This window comes from Meleagris gallopavo, chromosome 1, assembly GCF_905368555.1.
Source record: "Meleagris gallopavo chromosome 1, MGAL_WU_HG_1.1, whole genome shotgun sequence".
Lineage (NCBI taxonomy): Eukaryota > Metazoa > Chordata > Aves > Galliformes > Phasianidae > Meleagris > Meleagris gallopavo.
In genome coordinates, this window is record NC_139404.1 from 151,862,320 (window position 1) to 151,876,512 (window position 14,193).

At 43.3% G+C, this 14,193-nt stretch overlaps 1 protein-coding gene across 17 annotated transcripts in view; it reads left to right on the forward strand.

Annotated features, from left to right (window-relative positions):
• MYCBP2 (MYC binding protein 2) overlaps window positions 1-14,193 on the forward strand; it is a 216,164-nt gene that overhangs the window by 29,360 nt on the left and 172,611 nt on the right. For all 17 annotated transcript variants that reach the window (XM_085215694.1, XM_085215695.1, XM_085215696.1 and 14 more), the window contains exons 3-4: window positions 8,304-8,519; window positions 9,600-9,753. In XM_085215694.1, coding sequence (XP_085071820.1) covers window positions 8,304-8,519; window positions 9,600-9,753 — 370 coding nt within the window. The remainder of the gene's footprint in view (window positions 1-8,303; window positions 8,520-9,599; window positions 9,754-14,193) is intronic.

Genomic DNA, 14,193 nt, shown 5'->3' on the forward strand with positions numbered 1-14,193 from the left:
CCATCAGGTCCCATGGACTTGTGGAACTTAGTACTGCCTAGGCGCTCACGCACGTCCTCTTTCCTGACTAAAGGGAAGTCTCCCATTCCCCAGACCCTCTCACTAATCTCCACGCTGTGGGATTCCTGCGGGAGAGCCTTTTCACTGAAGACGGAAGTAAAGAAGGCATTCAGTATCTCTGCCTTCTCAGCATCCCCCGTTACGAGAATGCCCCCCTCCACTTATTAAGGGGCCCACATTCTCTCTAGTTTTCCTTTTGCTGTTAACATACTTGAAGAAGCCTTTTTTATTATCCTTTATCACTTTAGCCAGATTCAATTCCAGGCGGGCTTTAGCCTTCCTCGTTGCATCCTTGCAGGCCCTGACTACATTCCTATATTCTTCCCAAGTGGTCAGACCCTTTTTCCACATTTCATGGACCTTCTTCTTTCCTTTGAGCTTGCGCATGAGCTCCTTGCTCATCCACACAGGTCTCCTGCCACCTTTTCCCGATTTCTTGCTCACAGGGACGCACCGATCCTGAGCTTGGAAGAAGAGCTGTTTAAATGCTGACCAGCTCTCAGAGGCCCCCTTACCTTCTAACACCCGAGCCCACGGGATAGCTCCAAGTAGGTCCCGGAAGAGATCGAAGTTGGCTCTCCTGAAGTCCAGGGTAGCAATCCTACTTATTGCTTTGCTTCTTCCACTCAGGATCTTGAACTCTACCATCTCATGATCACTACAACCCAAACTGCCCCCAACCTTTACTTCCTTAACAAGTCCATCCCTGTTGGTGAGAATAAGGTCCAGTAACACCCCTCCCCACGTCGGTTCCTCCACCACCTGCATCAGAAAGTTGTCTTCAACGCACTGCAAGAACCGTCTGGACCGTGCATGCCTGGCCATGTTGGTCATCCAGCAAATATCTGGATAATTGAAGTCCCCCATAAGCACCAGTGCCTGGGAACGTGACGCTACATCCAGTTGCTTATGGAAGGCCTCATCAACCTCCTCCTCCTGATCAGGGGGCCTGTAGTACACACCCACAACAGTGTCACCCTTACCAGCCTGCCCCTTGATTCTCACCCGTAAGCTCTCCACTGCTACATCACTCTCCCCCAAGTGAAGTTCAATACATTCTAGCTGCTCTCTCACATAAAGAGCAACTCCACCACCCCGCCTAGCCAGCCGATCTTTCCTAAAAAGCACATAGCCCTCCATGACAACATTCCAGTCATGCGAGCTGTCCCACCACGTCTCCGTGATCGCAGTGAGATCATGACCTCGCGACCGCACGCAGAACTCCAGCTCTTCCTGTTTATTCCCCATGATACGCGCATTAGTATACAGGCACTTAAGAGAAGTCCCTCCACCCCTCTCCAAGCCTTTGAACTCCACTGTCTCCCTGAAGTCATCTTTGATAGCCTTCAGGCTTTTCTTACCAACTTCTTCACTGCCAGCCTGTACTATCAATAGTGGATAGTAGTCAGAAGGGCAGATCAGTCTGGGAAGTTTCCTAGCAATGTCTCTGACTCGAGCCCCAGGGAGGCAGCACACCTCTCTGCGGGCCGGCATATAGGGCCTTCGGTTCCTTGCAGCCGGGAGTCGCCTATGACAACCACCCTTCTATCCTTCCGGGTGGAGGATGTCTTGAGGCGCGGGATTGACCGCTTCCCCCGAGGCACCCTCACAGGTGGGCCTCCTTCCACACCTGCACACACCTCTCCCTCGGATTCCAGGGCCTCAAATCTATTCCGCAGAGGCACCTGGGGAGCTGAGCATGGTCTGGGGGGGCAACGCCGAGTAGGTACATGTTTCCACCTTCTCTCTCAAACAGCTTTGCTCTGCTCGGCAACAACAGGGCAGAGGCTCCGCCACTGAGCAGTGGATATCACCTTGCCCTTTTGGGAGAGTTTTGTCCCAGTCCCACACCCCCTAGTTCTACATAAGTATTGTGAGGGGTAGGAGCAGACTGGGGGCTCACTGTATCCGGAGCACAGTCTGACTGTCTATTCCTCTCCATCACCTGTTTGTAAGGCAACTGGAGGCCACATGCCCCATAGGGAGCCACAGCTGCATGCTGGGACCTCGGGGCCGATAGGGCCTGGCACCACCAGTCAATTTCCTTTTCACAGTCCTTGATGGTCCTCAGCCTCTCCACCTCTTCCCTCAGGCAGGCCACCAGACCGAGAAGGTCATTTACCTGGTCGCACCTTACACAGGCGCTGCCTCCATTGCCTGGCACTTCAAGGGCCAGACTCTGGCACTCATTGCAGCCAGCAACCTGAACGCTAGCATGCTGTTTTGGGACCTCAGTCTGGGTCGCCACGCTTTTCTTGGCTACAGCCTTCCTCTTACATGTGCAGGGGACCTCTGTCTGGGTCTTCACATGTTTCCTGGCAGTAGCCTTCCGCCGGGACACAGCCATGGCAATCCAGCAGACCCACTAGCACCAGCACAATCAGAGTAGCGTTACCAAGTGTGACTAATAGCTCCGCCCTGTTACTGAAAGTGCTGGATCTGCCCATGCTCTTTTACAGGTCGTTGATGAGTGCAACCGCAATTATCACCCTCTTCACAGAGACAAAAACCCCTCCTCCTCGTCTGGGTGGCCAGTGGCACGCCACTGCCCTCTTCAACGCTCTTATAAGGGGGGGGAGGGAGGAGGGAATGGAGAGCCGCTACCCTGGCAACGCCCCCGCCACGTGAGCCGCTCTCGCGAGAGGTGCCGGGCTGCACCGATGTCTCGGGAATCCCTGGATGAGGGAAAACCGAGCGAGTCCCCTATGCAGCCCGCGATTAGCCGCCTCAGCTCTGCCTGGGGCAGCTCCGAAGCAGCAAACCTCGGCGATCAAAAGGGTCTCTTCCGGGTTTGCGCCCGTTTAAATCTCCCGCCGCTACCCTGGCAACGCCCCCGCCACGTGAGCCGCTCTCGCGAGAGGTGCCGGGCTGCACCGATGCCTCGGGAATCCCTGGATGAGGGAAAACCGAGCGAGTCCCCTATGCACCCCGCGATTAGCCGCCTCAGCTCTGCCTGGGGCAGCTCCGAAGCAGCAAACCTCGGCGATCAAAAGGGGATGCATTCATGTTCAGTTTATGCAGAAGTTCTAAGTTCTGATTTATTGAGCTTAATACAAATGTAAGGAATGAAATTCTGGGAGAGGACTGTTGATGTAGCAGAAAAAAAATACTGTAAGATGATGACTGGATGTAAAAAATAAATCATGAGGTAAGTATCTTTCTCTTCAAAAACACATCAGTAATTTGGCAATGTTCTCAAAGGCTTCTGTTTTACATGATATTTTGACCTTAACCCCTTTCTAAATGATGTTTGAAGTGTTCAAAGAATTTAGATAGGTTTTATATTCTGTGCTGCACACAGGTTAGATCAGATCTTTATTCTAGTTCACCATCTTTAACGACAGACTAACTTTCCTCTATTAGATATCTTTCTGTTGCATCTGAGAGCAAGCCATTCTTGCAGTTACTTGGTTGAAGAGAAAGGAAATTAATTGGTCAGAAAATAGGCTATGTTTGGATTTCATCTTTTGGTAAATGAGGTTGTTTGAGTGGTAAACAAGTTTAAAAAAAGATCAGAGGTTCTGTTTTTCTCACTTCTTTCCTTGCGTGTATTAGAACATTACAGAAGGCTAACTGAGAAGAGTGCTATTAAGTCTAGTTGTTCCGTTTTACGAAGAAAACCATTTCAACTGGAATATTTCTGTTGAAGACTACAAGATTTTTAGATGGAATAAGCAAAGCAGGAGGAGTGAAAGAGTTGCCCTTTATGTTAAGAAGTGGGTAGATTGTGTGAGTGCCTCTGAGAACCTGCTCGTGGCTCTGAGAGCTTGTGCGTTAAAATCTAGGACCACACCAATAAAGGGCATCTGTTGGTCAGGAACTGCTACAGGCCACCTGATCAATGGGAGCCTGTGGATGAGGCTTCTTTCTTCAGCTACAAGAGGCATCATGCTCACAGGCTCTCACCCTATTGGGGATTTTGAACACCCCAACGTTTGCTGGGAAAACAACATGGAAGGCTTCAAGCAATCCTGGAGATTTCTGAAATCTGTTGAGGATAACTTTCTGGTCCAGGTATTATGCAAACCAACCAGAGCTAGACCTGGTGCATGGCAATGTAGAGGAGATTGAAGGCAGTCTGGGCTGAGTTCATAGTCTTGAGGAATAGAGGCCTGGCAAATAGCAGAGTCAGGACCCTTAATTTCAGGAGAGTGAACTTTCAGCTGTTTAAGAAACTATTGGATGAAATCCCCTGAGAAGCTTTCTTTAGGATGTAGAAACAGAACGAGCTGGCAGGACTTTAAGGACACCTTTCTGAGAGCACAAGAGCTCTCTCCAGCCCCCAGCATATAAGAAATAAAGCAGTGCCAGCATGGCTGAACAAAGACCTTATGGTCAAATTAAGAGTAGGAAGGAAATTTACAGGCAGTGGAAGCAGGGATGGTGTGGCTTAGGAAGAATACAGGGATGCTGTCTGGATGTGCAGAGATGTCATCAGGGAAGCCAAAGCACAGATGGAACTGAACTCAGCAAAAGTTATGAAAAATAACAAGGGATTCTACAAGTACGTTTGTCCAAAGAGACATGGGCAAAGAGTGTACCCCTTCTGATAAATGAGAAGAGAGAACTGGCTTCAACAGACATGAAGAAAGATGAGGTACTCAGCAAGTTCTTTGCTTCAGTCTTCACTGATAGGCTTCTCCCATCTACCTGAGCTTCAAGGTAGAGATTGGGGAATGAGTAAGACCAAATGAAAAGACAAAGAAAAAAAACTCGCTGAATTTGAACTAGGAAAGCAGAAAATTATTCTGCTTTTTTTATATGCAACTTCTATCTCTGAGTTTGTAAAAGAAATCAAAGAAAATGTTTCTTATACAACCTATCTATTGAACAGATAGTTTTGTAAGAGGAAACTACAAATATTCTGATAACTATAATCACCTAACTTAAAGCCACTGAAAGACTTGAGCAAATTGATTACCAATAAATTATCAGTGGTTTTTATCTTATGATAAAGTTTGCAGAGAGAAAGAAGAACATGAGGATCAAAGGTATTCTTCCTACTCTCCAACATGGAATGACGTCTTGTTTTTACTGTGCACTTTTCTTTTGCCTTGATAAATGCTAAACATTAGTATACATTGACTTATATTTTAGCTGACTTTTTTTCCTCTAAATAAAAGACAGTAAACAATTAAAGTTACACCTTCAGTTTTAACCTGTGCTATCAATCAAGCAGCTTATTGTTCAAAATAGGATTTATTTAGTGGAGTCAGAAGGCTAGTGGATTTAAACTGCCAAAATAAGGTAGTGTATTTCAAGATTATTCTTAAGGTGCATTATAATGATTGTGGCTAAGATTTGTCAAGTGTGCAACAAATGGAGTATAGGATGCCTCTAGTTTCAAAGAATTTATAGTTTTCAGAAACGAGGTATTGTGGAGGAGGAGAAGTGGAAATATGAAGTAAGACAAATGTTAACAGTGGGTCTGCATCATATCTATGTAATTCTAGTTCTGAGTCATTCTTATGCTATACTGTTTAGAGACTGCCTGTAGTGAAGTCTGTATGGGAGGTTTTTGTCTGTAGTGTACTTTCGCAGAAGAGTGTGACATTAAACAGAATGATTGAAGTAATTACTGTTTAAAAGCTAAAGCATTAGGTAAGGAACTTTTTAATAGTGAAGTATTGAGAATAAGGAATGAGTTTATTTTTGAAAATTAGTCAGCTTATTATTAATAGGCAAGAGAACAGGCATTGATATTTTATCTAGCACTGTAATGTCTAAAATTATCTGTGCTGGTGAGATGATTTTTGGCAACCTATTTCAGAAGAAGTGCCTGTGAGCTACAGAGCTCAGAACTGCTCCAGAACTTAAACTGTTCTGGAATAAAAACTAGGCTTAGCTCCTGACAAGAAGGAACTGGAAACTCATCACTGAAGTTGTAATTGCAATATGTGATACTAATTAAATGAGTGAACTTCACACAGAGGTATTTGATATGACCCTGATATTTTTTTTCTTGTAATTCTTTATCAGTAAAATAGGAAAATGCTTAGTAAATTCCCCATTTTTTTAAATTAGGGAAATTCAACTGAGTTAGCATTAAAGCTGAAAGCTGATGTTGTGTATTTGTTTTATCAGTACTTGCAACAGTTTTGGGACATGTATGTGAATATTTGACAGAGAAAAGAGTCGTCATACCTTTTAATTTTCTGATGCCAAATGAATTCTAAGGAATGTAGTAGTGATTATCATTGATATCAGTGTAAATCTATTTGTGCACAGTTTTAAACTGGAGTAACACAAAAGGCTGTATCTTGAGTTATTGCACTGTGCAATGTCTTTTTAATAGCATCTTTAATAATTTAAGGATACTTATGTTCAACAAGGACTAAACTTATGTTGCCTTTCTTTCTTTAATGGCAGAAAATCTGTTGTGCTTAATCTCTTTTTCTTTAGGTAACTTTTTTCTTATATTTTAATTTGTCTTTATGTTTTTGTGCATTACTGGTAATGCTGACTCAAGTAAGAAAGATTAGCACACTTCATTGGATAAAATGGCATAAACAGTTGCTTCTTAATGGTTCAGCTTGTAATAATTTTGTAGTAATTATGGAAAAGAAAGTTATGCAAATATATACCAGTGTGATTTGAATAATACGTAAGTACAAAATAAAAGGAAATTGTGTAAATGATGAAATACTATGAAGTTGTTCTGAATTTTCTTTTAGGTTTTGCAACATATGGTATTAAGTGCTCTGATTTAGAAGCCTGTGTGTTTCTGCTAATAATTAAAACAGATGTGAAGGAAAAATATTATTCATTACTGAGTTTTGATGTTCAAAGCTGTGGCTACCATAGAAAAATAAACCATCCCTTTCAAATACTTTCTTATTCACTGATTCTCAAACTTCTTTCCCCTTAATCTTTCTAGTTTATGGTCCTTTTTTCCAACTCTTGCTCTCTATGTATTTCCACTGTAATCTTTTTCATATCATTATAATAAAATTTGCTGTGTACTCCCATGCCTAATGAATGATTTGGTTCACAATATTTGCCCTCATTTAGAGAGAGAGTAATGAAAAGGCAAAAGCCCTCCATGTTCACCACCTCTAAAGAGTACATTGAACAAAACAAAATAACCTTACAAAAGTAATCATGACCCTGACTAGTCTAATCATCCCCCAGATTTTTCTAGACTTACTCAAGCGAGGTTATCCTACATTCTTAAGCTAGATTTTCCCTCCTTAGTTTGTACCTTTTGTATACATCAAGATGCTTTAGGGAATTCCTTACATACACACCATATATCTTAAGCCTGTTGTTTGTTGTTTTGGTTTCTTTTTCATACCAGCCTAGTCTTTGGTAGTTTGCAGCCTAAGAGAAAGTGTAACCCTGACTGTTTTATTTGAGGATTTTGGTGGTTTTAAAGTCTTCCTTTTGGCCTGCCTTATTTTACTATTGCAGAAAGGGATAGTATGCAGCAAAACTTAAAATGTTTTTTCCTAATATTTTTCCAAGTTTAATGGGAGCCCTATGGTTCTTCTCAGCAGTGGCTGGCAGTAACATACCAGTAGTAGATAAAAAGTGAAGCATAAGGCAGGCTGTAACTAATGGTAGTTTCTTCAAACAGTTTCCCAACTCTTCATTGTTCAGAGCTTCTGAGGACAAGGTGGTGTCCTGTTACTTCATGGGTCTCTATAGATTTCTTTTGTTCAGTAGTTTGTCCATTAGGTTTTCGTTAATTTTCTATCTATGTAAACTTGCTATCTACAGCTTCTGCAATTTGTTTTATTTAATGACAAAACAATGTTATTTTTAATTTCTAACATACATTTAGCAAACAGCTTAAATCTTTATTTACTAATAGATTAACAGCTACAGTAAATAATGCATTTTAAAAATCATTAATAGTACTAAAACTGATATGAAGATAAATTCAAAGATCTACTAGTCATTTGTCTGTGGCACAGGTTTGGACCTTTCTGTAGCCTGCACTGCCTTTGCTTTTATCATTTTCCACCTCACTGTCCTTATCACATCATGAGAGGTAGGGACTAAAGCCAGATGGAATATACTGAAGTTTCTCCCTCTTCCTTCTTTCTTCTCTGCCTGAAATATAATTCATATCTCTACAGAAAATTCAGTCACTAGTTTGAAAACCACTTAGTCAGCAAAAATTGCTGAGGTTGATGACAAAAGATGCAAAGTTGAGATGACAAAAGTAGCAAAGTTGGAAACTTAAACCGCAAGACAGACTTTTTCTTTTTGTTAAAATTCAATCTTCTTGTTGTTTACAGGCAGAAAACCTAGAGAGTACAATAACCATACCAGATATCAGATTACATAGCAACCCTTCAGCTTTTAATGTTTACTGCAATGTCCGGCATTGTGTATTGGAGTGGCAAAAAAAGGAAACATCTGTCTCTTTGACATCAAAGAACAGTGTACAGAGTGGGGATTCGGACAGTGATGAAGAAGAGGAATCCAAAGAGCCACCCATTAAACTTCCAAAGGTAAATGTACTGTGTGTAATCTGAAGTTGTTACATTATGTTGCTGGGGATTTAACCCGGGGGATGCACAGCATACTTGCAAGAGCAATCTGAAAGAATAATATTATTACATGTGTTAGAGAATATATCAGTAAGAGAAATGGAATAGTGTAGTTTCAAAAAAAGATGAGTTAGGAAGAGAAGAGGTATGAAAACTCATTCAAGTAAGATATTACTATGTATAGTTGATGACAAGGTAGTTACTATAATGAAAACTTATCAAATCACTTTGCTGTTTTTCATGTGTCAGGTTCAGTGCTTTCACCAGCTATTAGTCTTCTGTCTGGGAATAACAGAATAAACTTCTCAGTTTATTTCAGATATGCTTTCTTTTCAGTGATAATATTTCTAAAAATATTCCATATATTCTTTAGCCTGCATGATCAGATTTTTGTTCCCCATAGATTCCATGAATGTTTTCCTCCAGTCTTTCGATTGTATGAAACGTAAGGTGTAACTTGCAGGAAAACTGCTGTTGAAGACTTGATTTTTGTTTCTTGTCGTCTTCCAAAAATCAAGCAGGTTCTAAAACAGTAACTTCTGAAAGATAGGATTTGAAATAATTTGAATGACAGAGAAGATATTTGTAAGGCTTCCAGTATGTGTTATCTCTGGCTATCAGAACGGATCTGTTTTGCTGAATGGCAGTTCCATTAACAATTTTGTTATCACATTTCACTCTTCTTTAGCTTTTAGTCAAGAGTGAATCAGATGCTCTAGACTTTAAGACTCTTCTGCTGACATCTTATCATTAATGTTATTTCTGTAATAGAAATGCATAGTCAACTTTTCTAATATGCTTACTTATTTGTAATGCTCACTTCTCTTTCATCTTCATAATGATTAAAAGTACTGACTTTGAGAAGACAGTTAATGGAACAGTCAGTAGAAAGAAATGTAAGTATAATTTCAGAATATTCAGGAATGCTGTAAGGGAAAGCTAAGAGGGGCTGTAACAGCACTTCTACAGATGTTGATATTGAAGAGCCAAAATGATCATATTAACAATATTGTAAAAATACCTGTACTTTTTTTTTTTTAGATCATTGAAGTTGGATTATGTGAAGTTTTTGAACTGATAAAGGAGACAAGATTTTCTCATCCATCTTTGTGTCTCAGGAGCCTACAAGCCCTACTTAATGTGCTCCAGGGACAGCAACCAGAAGGCCTGCAGTCAGAGCCTCCTGAAGTACTGGGTAATGTCTCATTCTTTCCCACCACTCTATCTGTTACTGTGTTCAACAGAAAACAAGTAGTGTCTAACAAATTTTTATAGTACAGTAATTTTTTTTTTTCTTCGTTTAATATGGTTGTTAATGCTTGTTTTCTTCTTCTGAGTGACTTTATTCTGGAGTGTAAATTCAGTTATGATATATGTAACCAGTATTTCTCAGCATTAATCTTTTGTAGAACAGAAATTCTGGCACAATGCTGTATTTTCTTGTGTAATGCAGAGTTCAATTGAAACAAACCTTGACAGTCCTATGATTTGCTTGCTATACTGATTCTACAAAATGCTTGGTCTTACTGGAAAGATAAGATTCTGTAGTGAACTTCACAGAATCACAGAATGGCCAGGGTTGGAAGGGATATCAAGGATCATGAATCTCCAACCCCCCTGCCACATGCAGGGCCACCAACCTCCCCATTTAATACTAGACCAGGCTGCTCAGGGCCTCATCCGATCTGGTCTTGAACACCTCTAGGGACGGAGCATCCACAACCTCTCTGGGCAGCCTGTTCCAGCACCTCACCACTCTCTCCGTAAAGAATTTCCCCCTGACATCCAACCTAAATCTTCCCTCCCTAAACTTCAAACCATTTCCCCTTGTCCTGCAGTTATCTACCCTTTCAAAGAGTTGATTCCCCTCCTGTTTGTAGGCTCCCTTTAGGTATTGAAAGGCTGCAATGAAGTCACTCTGCAGCCTTCTTGTCTCCAGGCTGAACAAGCCCAGCTCCCTCAACCTGTCTTCATAGGGGAGGTTCTCCAGTCCCCTGATCATCTTTGTGGCTCTCCTCTGGACCCTCTCCAACAGCTCCCTGTCTGTCTTGTACTGGGGGCTCCAGACCTGGAAACAGTACTCTAAATGGGGCCTTACAAGAGCTGAGTAGAGAGGGACAACCAGCTCCCTGTCCCTGCTGGCCACCCCTCTTCTGATGGAGCTCAGGATACCTTTGCTTTCTGAGCTGCAAGGGCACACTGTGGCTCATGTTAAGCTTTTCATCTATCAAGATCTCCAGGTCTTTCTCTGCAGAGCTGCTCTCAAGGATTGTTCCTTCCAGTCTGTATAGATGCCTGGGATTCCTCCGGCCCAAGTGCAAAACCTTGCACTTTGCTGTGTTGAACCTCACTAGGTTCACCCAGGCCCACCTTTCAAGCCTGTTGAGGTCACTCTGAATGCCATCCCTTCCTTCTACCGTGTCGACCACACCACTCAACTTGGTGTCGTCAGCAAACATGCTGAGGATGCACTTCATTCCGTCATCGATTTCGTTGATAAAGATGTTAAAGAGCATCAGTCCCAAGACAGACCCTTGGGGGATGCCGCTTGTTACCAGCCTCCACCTGGACATAGAACCATTGATGACCACCCTCATCAAAACCAAAAAGGTTTGCAGCCTTTTAACCAATTTCTCATCCATTGAGTGGTCAACCCATCAAATCCACATCCTTCTAATTTGGAGATATGGATGTGGTACAGGGGACCGTGTCAAAGGCCTTGCTCAAGTCCAGGTAAATGACATCGGTTGCCTTTCCGTTGTCCACCAGTGCCGTCACTCCATCATAGGAGGCCACCAGATTGGTTAAGCATGACCTTCCCCTGGTGAAGCCGTGCTGGCTGTCTCAGGTCACACGCTCATTCCTCATGTGATCAAGCATGTCATCCAGGAGGATCTGTTCCATGATCTTTCCAGGCACAGAGGTGAGACTCACCAGCCTGTAGTAGTTCCCCAGGTCCTCCTTGCTCCCTTTCTTGTAACTGGGAGTGACGTGACCCTTCCTCCAGTTATCCAGGACCTCACCTGACAGCCACGACTTTTCAAATATGATGGAGAGCAGCTCGGCAACCACCTCAGCCAGCTCCTTCAGAACCCTGGGATGCACGCCATCCGGCCCCATAGACTTGTACACATTCAGTCTCATGAGGCAGTCTCGGACCTGCTCCCCCCTTACAGTGGAGGATTTACTGCCCCTGTCCTCACCTAGAGGTTTAGGGATGCAGGGCTCAGGGACATGAGAAGTACTGGAATCCTGGCTGCCAGTGAAGACCGAAGCAAGGAACTCATTCAGTATCTCAGCCTTCTCTTTGTCCGTTGAAGCAAGTTCTCCTTTTACATTTACCAAAGGAGGTACACTTGCTTTGGCCTGTCTCTTCTGGCCAATGTACCTGTAGAATGTCTTCCTATTGTTTTTCACGTCCCTCGCCAAGTTCAGTTCTGCTTGTGCCTTGGCTTTCCTGATCCCACGTCTGCAAGTCCAGATGGCATCCCTGTATTCTTCCCAGGTGACACACCCTTGTTTCCAGAGCTTGTATGCACCTTTCTTTGCCCTCAGCATGCCCTGTAGGTCCTTGCTGAGCCATGCTGGTTTCCTACCTCCTCTGCCCGCTTTCTTATTCAGAGGGATGGAGAGCTCTTGTGCTCTCAGGAAGGCATCCTTGAAGAGTAGCCAGCTCTCCTCAACATCTTTGTTTTTAAAGACAGCATCCCAGGGGATCTTCGCCAGCAGTCCATTGAACAGCTTAACGTTCGCTCTTCCAAAGTTCAGGATCCTGATGCCACTCTTTGCCAGGCCCACATCCCTTGAGATCATGAACTTGACCAGGGCGTAAGGCTGCCTCCTGCCTTAACACCTGTAATGATTTCTTCCGCATTGGTGAGCAGCAGGTTCAGCAACGCTTCGCCTCTGGTCGGTCTGTTCAATACCTGGACCAGAAAGTTGCAACTTCTGTTGCAGTCTACCATTGTATTCCATAGCTTAGCTGTTTAATGTTGTAATTTACGTAAAAGCTGCTAAACAAGTAGAGCGGGATAGTGAGAGCATACTAAAATCCCTTCCTGCTCAACTCCTCTTCTTCTTAGGTTCAACTTCAGTCACAGTTCTTCTACCTTCTTCCACTATTTTGCGCAGTGCTAAGGAATGCTAGGAATGGAGGTTGCGGTCAATTTGTAACACTTTGTTGTGGTTTAACCCAACTGACAGCTCAGTACTACATTCTAGCTCAATACTCAATACTACATTTAGCTATTCACTCTTTACTTTTTCACAGTGAGATGGATATAACAATTGGGAAAACCAAAGTGGAATTTCTGGGTTGAGATGTAAATAAATAAATAACAGACAAGGAGAAGGCTGTTTTCTCTGATAACTGATCATCACACAGCCCTCAAATGTTTGATTTGGTAGGATAGGACTGGGGAAGAATGTCCCTTTCACTTTATGCAAAGATGAAATTCCTGTCCACCTGAGGGCCTTGAGCATCCACAAGTCTATGGATTCCAATCAGATGTATCCTAGGGGATTAGCTGACATAGTTGCCAAGCCACTCCCAGTGATATTTGAGGAGTTGTGGCAATTAGATGAAGTCCCTGGTGACTGGGAAAAAGGCAACATAACACCCATTTTTAAAGGGTAAAAGAGATGACCCTGGGATCTAATCAACCTGTCAGTCTCACATCTGTGCCAGGTAAGATCATGGAGCAGATACTCTTGGAAGCTATGCTAAGGCACATCTAAGAGGGAGGTGATACAGGAGAACCAGCATGGCTTCACCAAGGGCAAATCCTGCTTGACCGACCTACTGGCCTTCTATGATGGTGTCATTGCATCAATGGGCAAGGGAAGAGCCACTGATGTCATCTGTCTGGACTTCAGTAAGGCCTTTGGCAGAGTATTCCACATCTTTTTCTTAAAACTGGAAAGATATGAATTTGATGTGTGGAATACTCAATGCACAAAGAACTGTCTGCAGGATCAAGTCCAGAGAGTGGTGGTCAGTGTCTCAGTGACTGGATGGAGATAGATGATGAGTGGTGTCCACGAGGGGTCAGTGGTGGGAACAATACTCTTCAATATCTTCATGAAAGTCAGTGGCGTCAAGTGCACTCTCAGGATGTTTGCTGATGACACCAAGCTGTGGGATGTGGTCAATGCACCAAAGAGATGGGATGCCATTCGGAGGAACCAAGACAGGGCTCAGGTGAATCTCATGAGCTTTAATAAATCTAAATGCAAGATCATGCACCTGGGTTGAGGTAACATCCACTACTGATACAAACTGGGAAATGAAAGGATTGAGTGCAGCCTTGACAAAAAAGAGGCTGCTAGTGGATGGCAAGTTGGACATGAACCAGCAATGCACCCTTGCAGCCTAGAAAGCCAATCGTATCCTGGGCTGCATCAAAAGAAGTGTGGCCAGCAGGTCGAGGGAGGTGATCCTGCCTCTCTACTCTGTGCTGGTGAGGCCTCACCTGGAGTACTGTTTTCAGATGTAGAGTCCTAAGTACATGAGAAACATAGACCTGTTGGAGCACATCCAGAGGAGGGCTACAGAAATGATTCATGGAATGGAACACCTCTCCTATGAGGACAAGCTGAAAGAGCTTGGACACTTCAGCCTGGAGAAGAGAAGGTT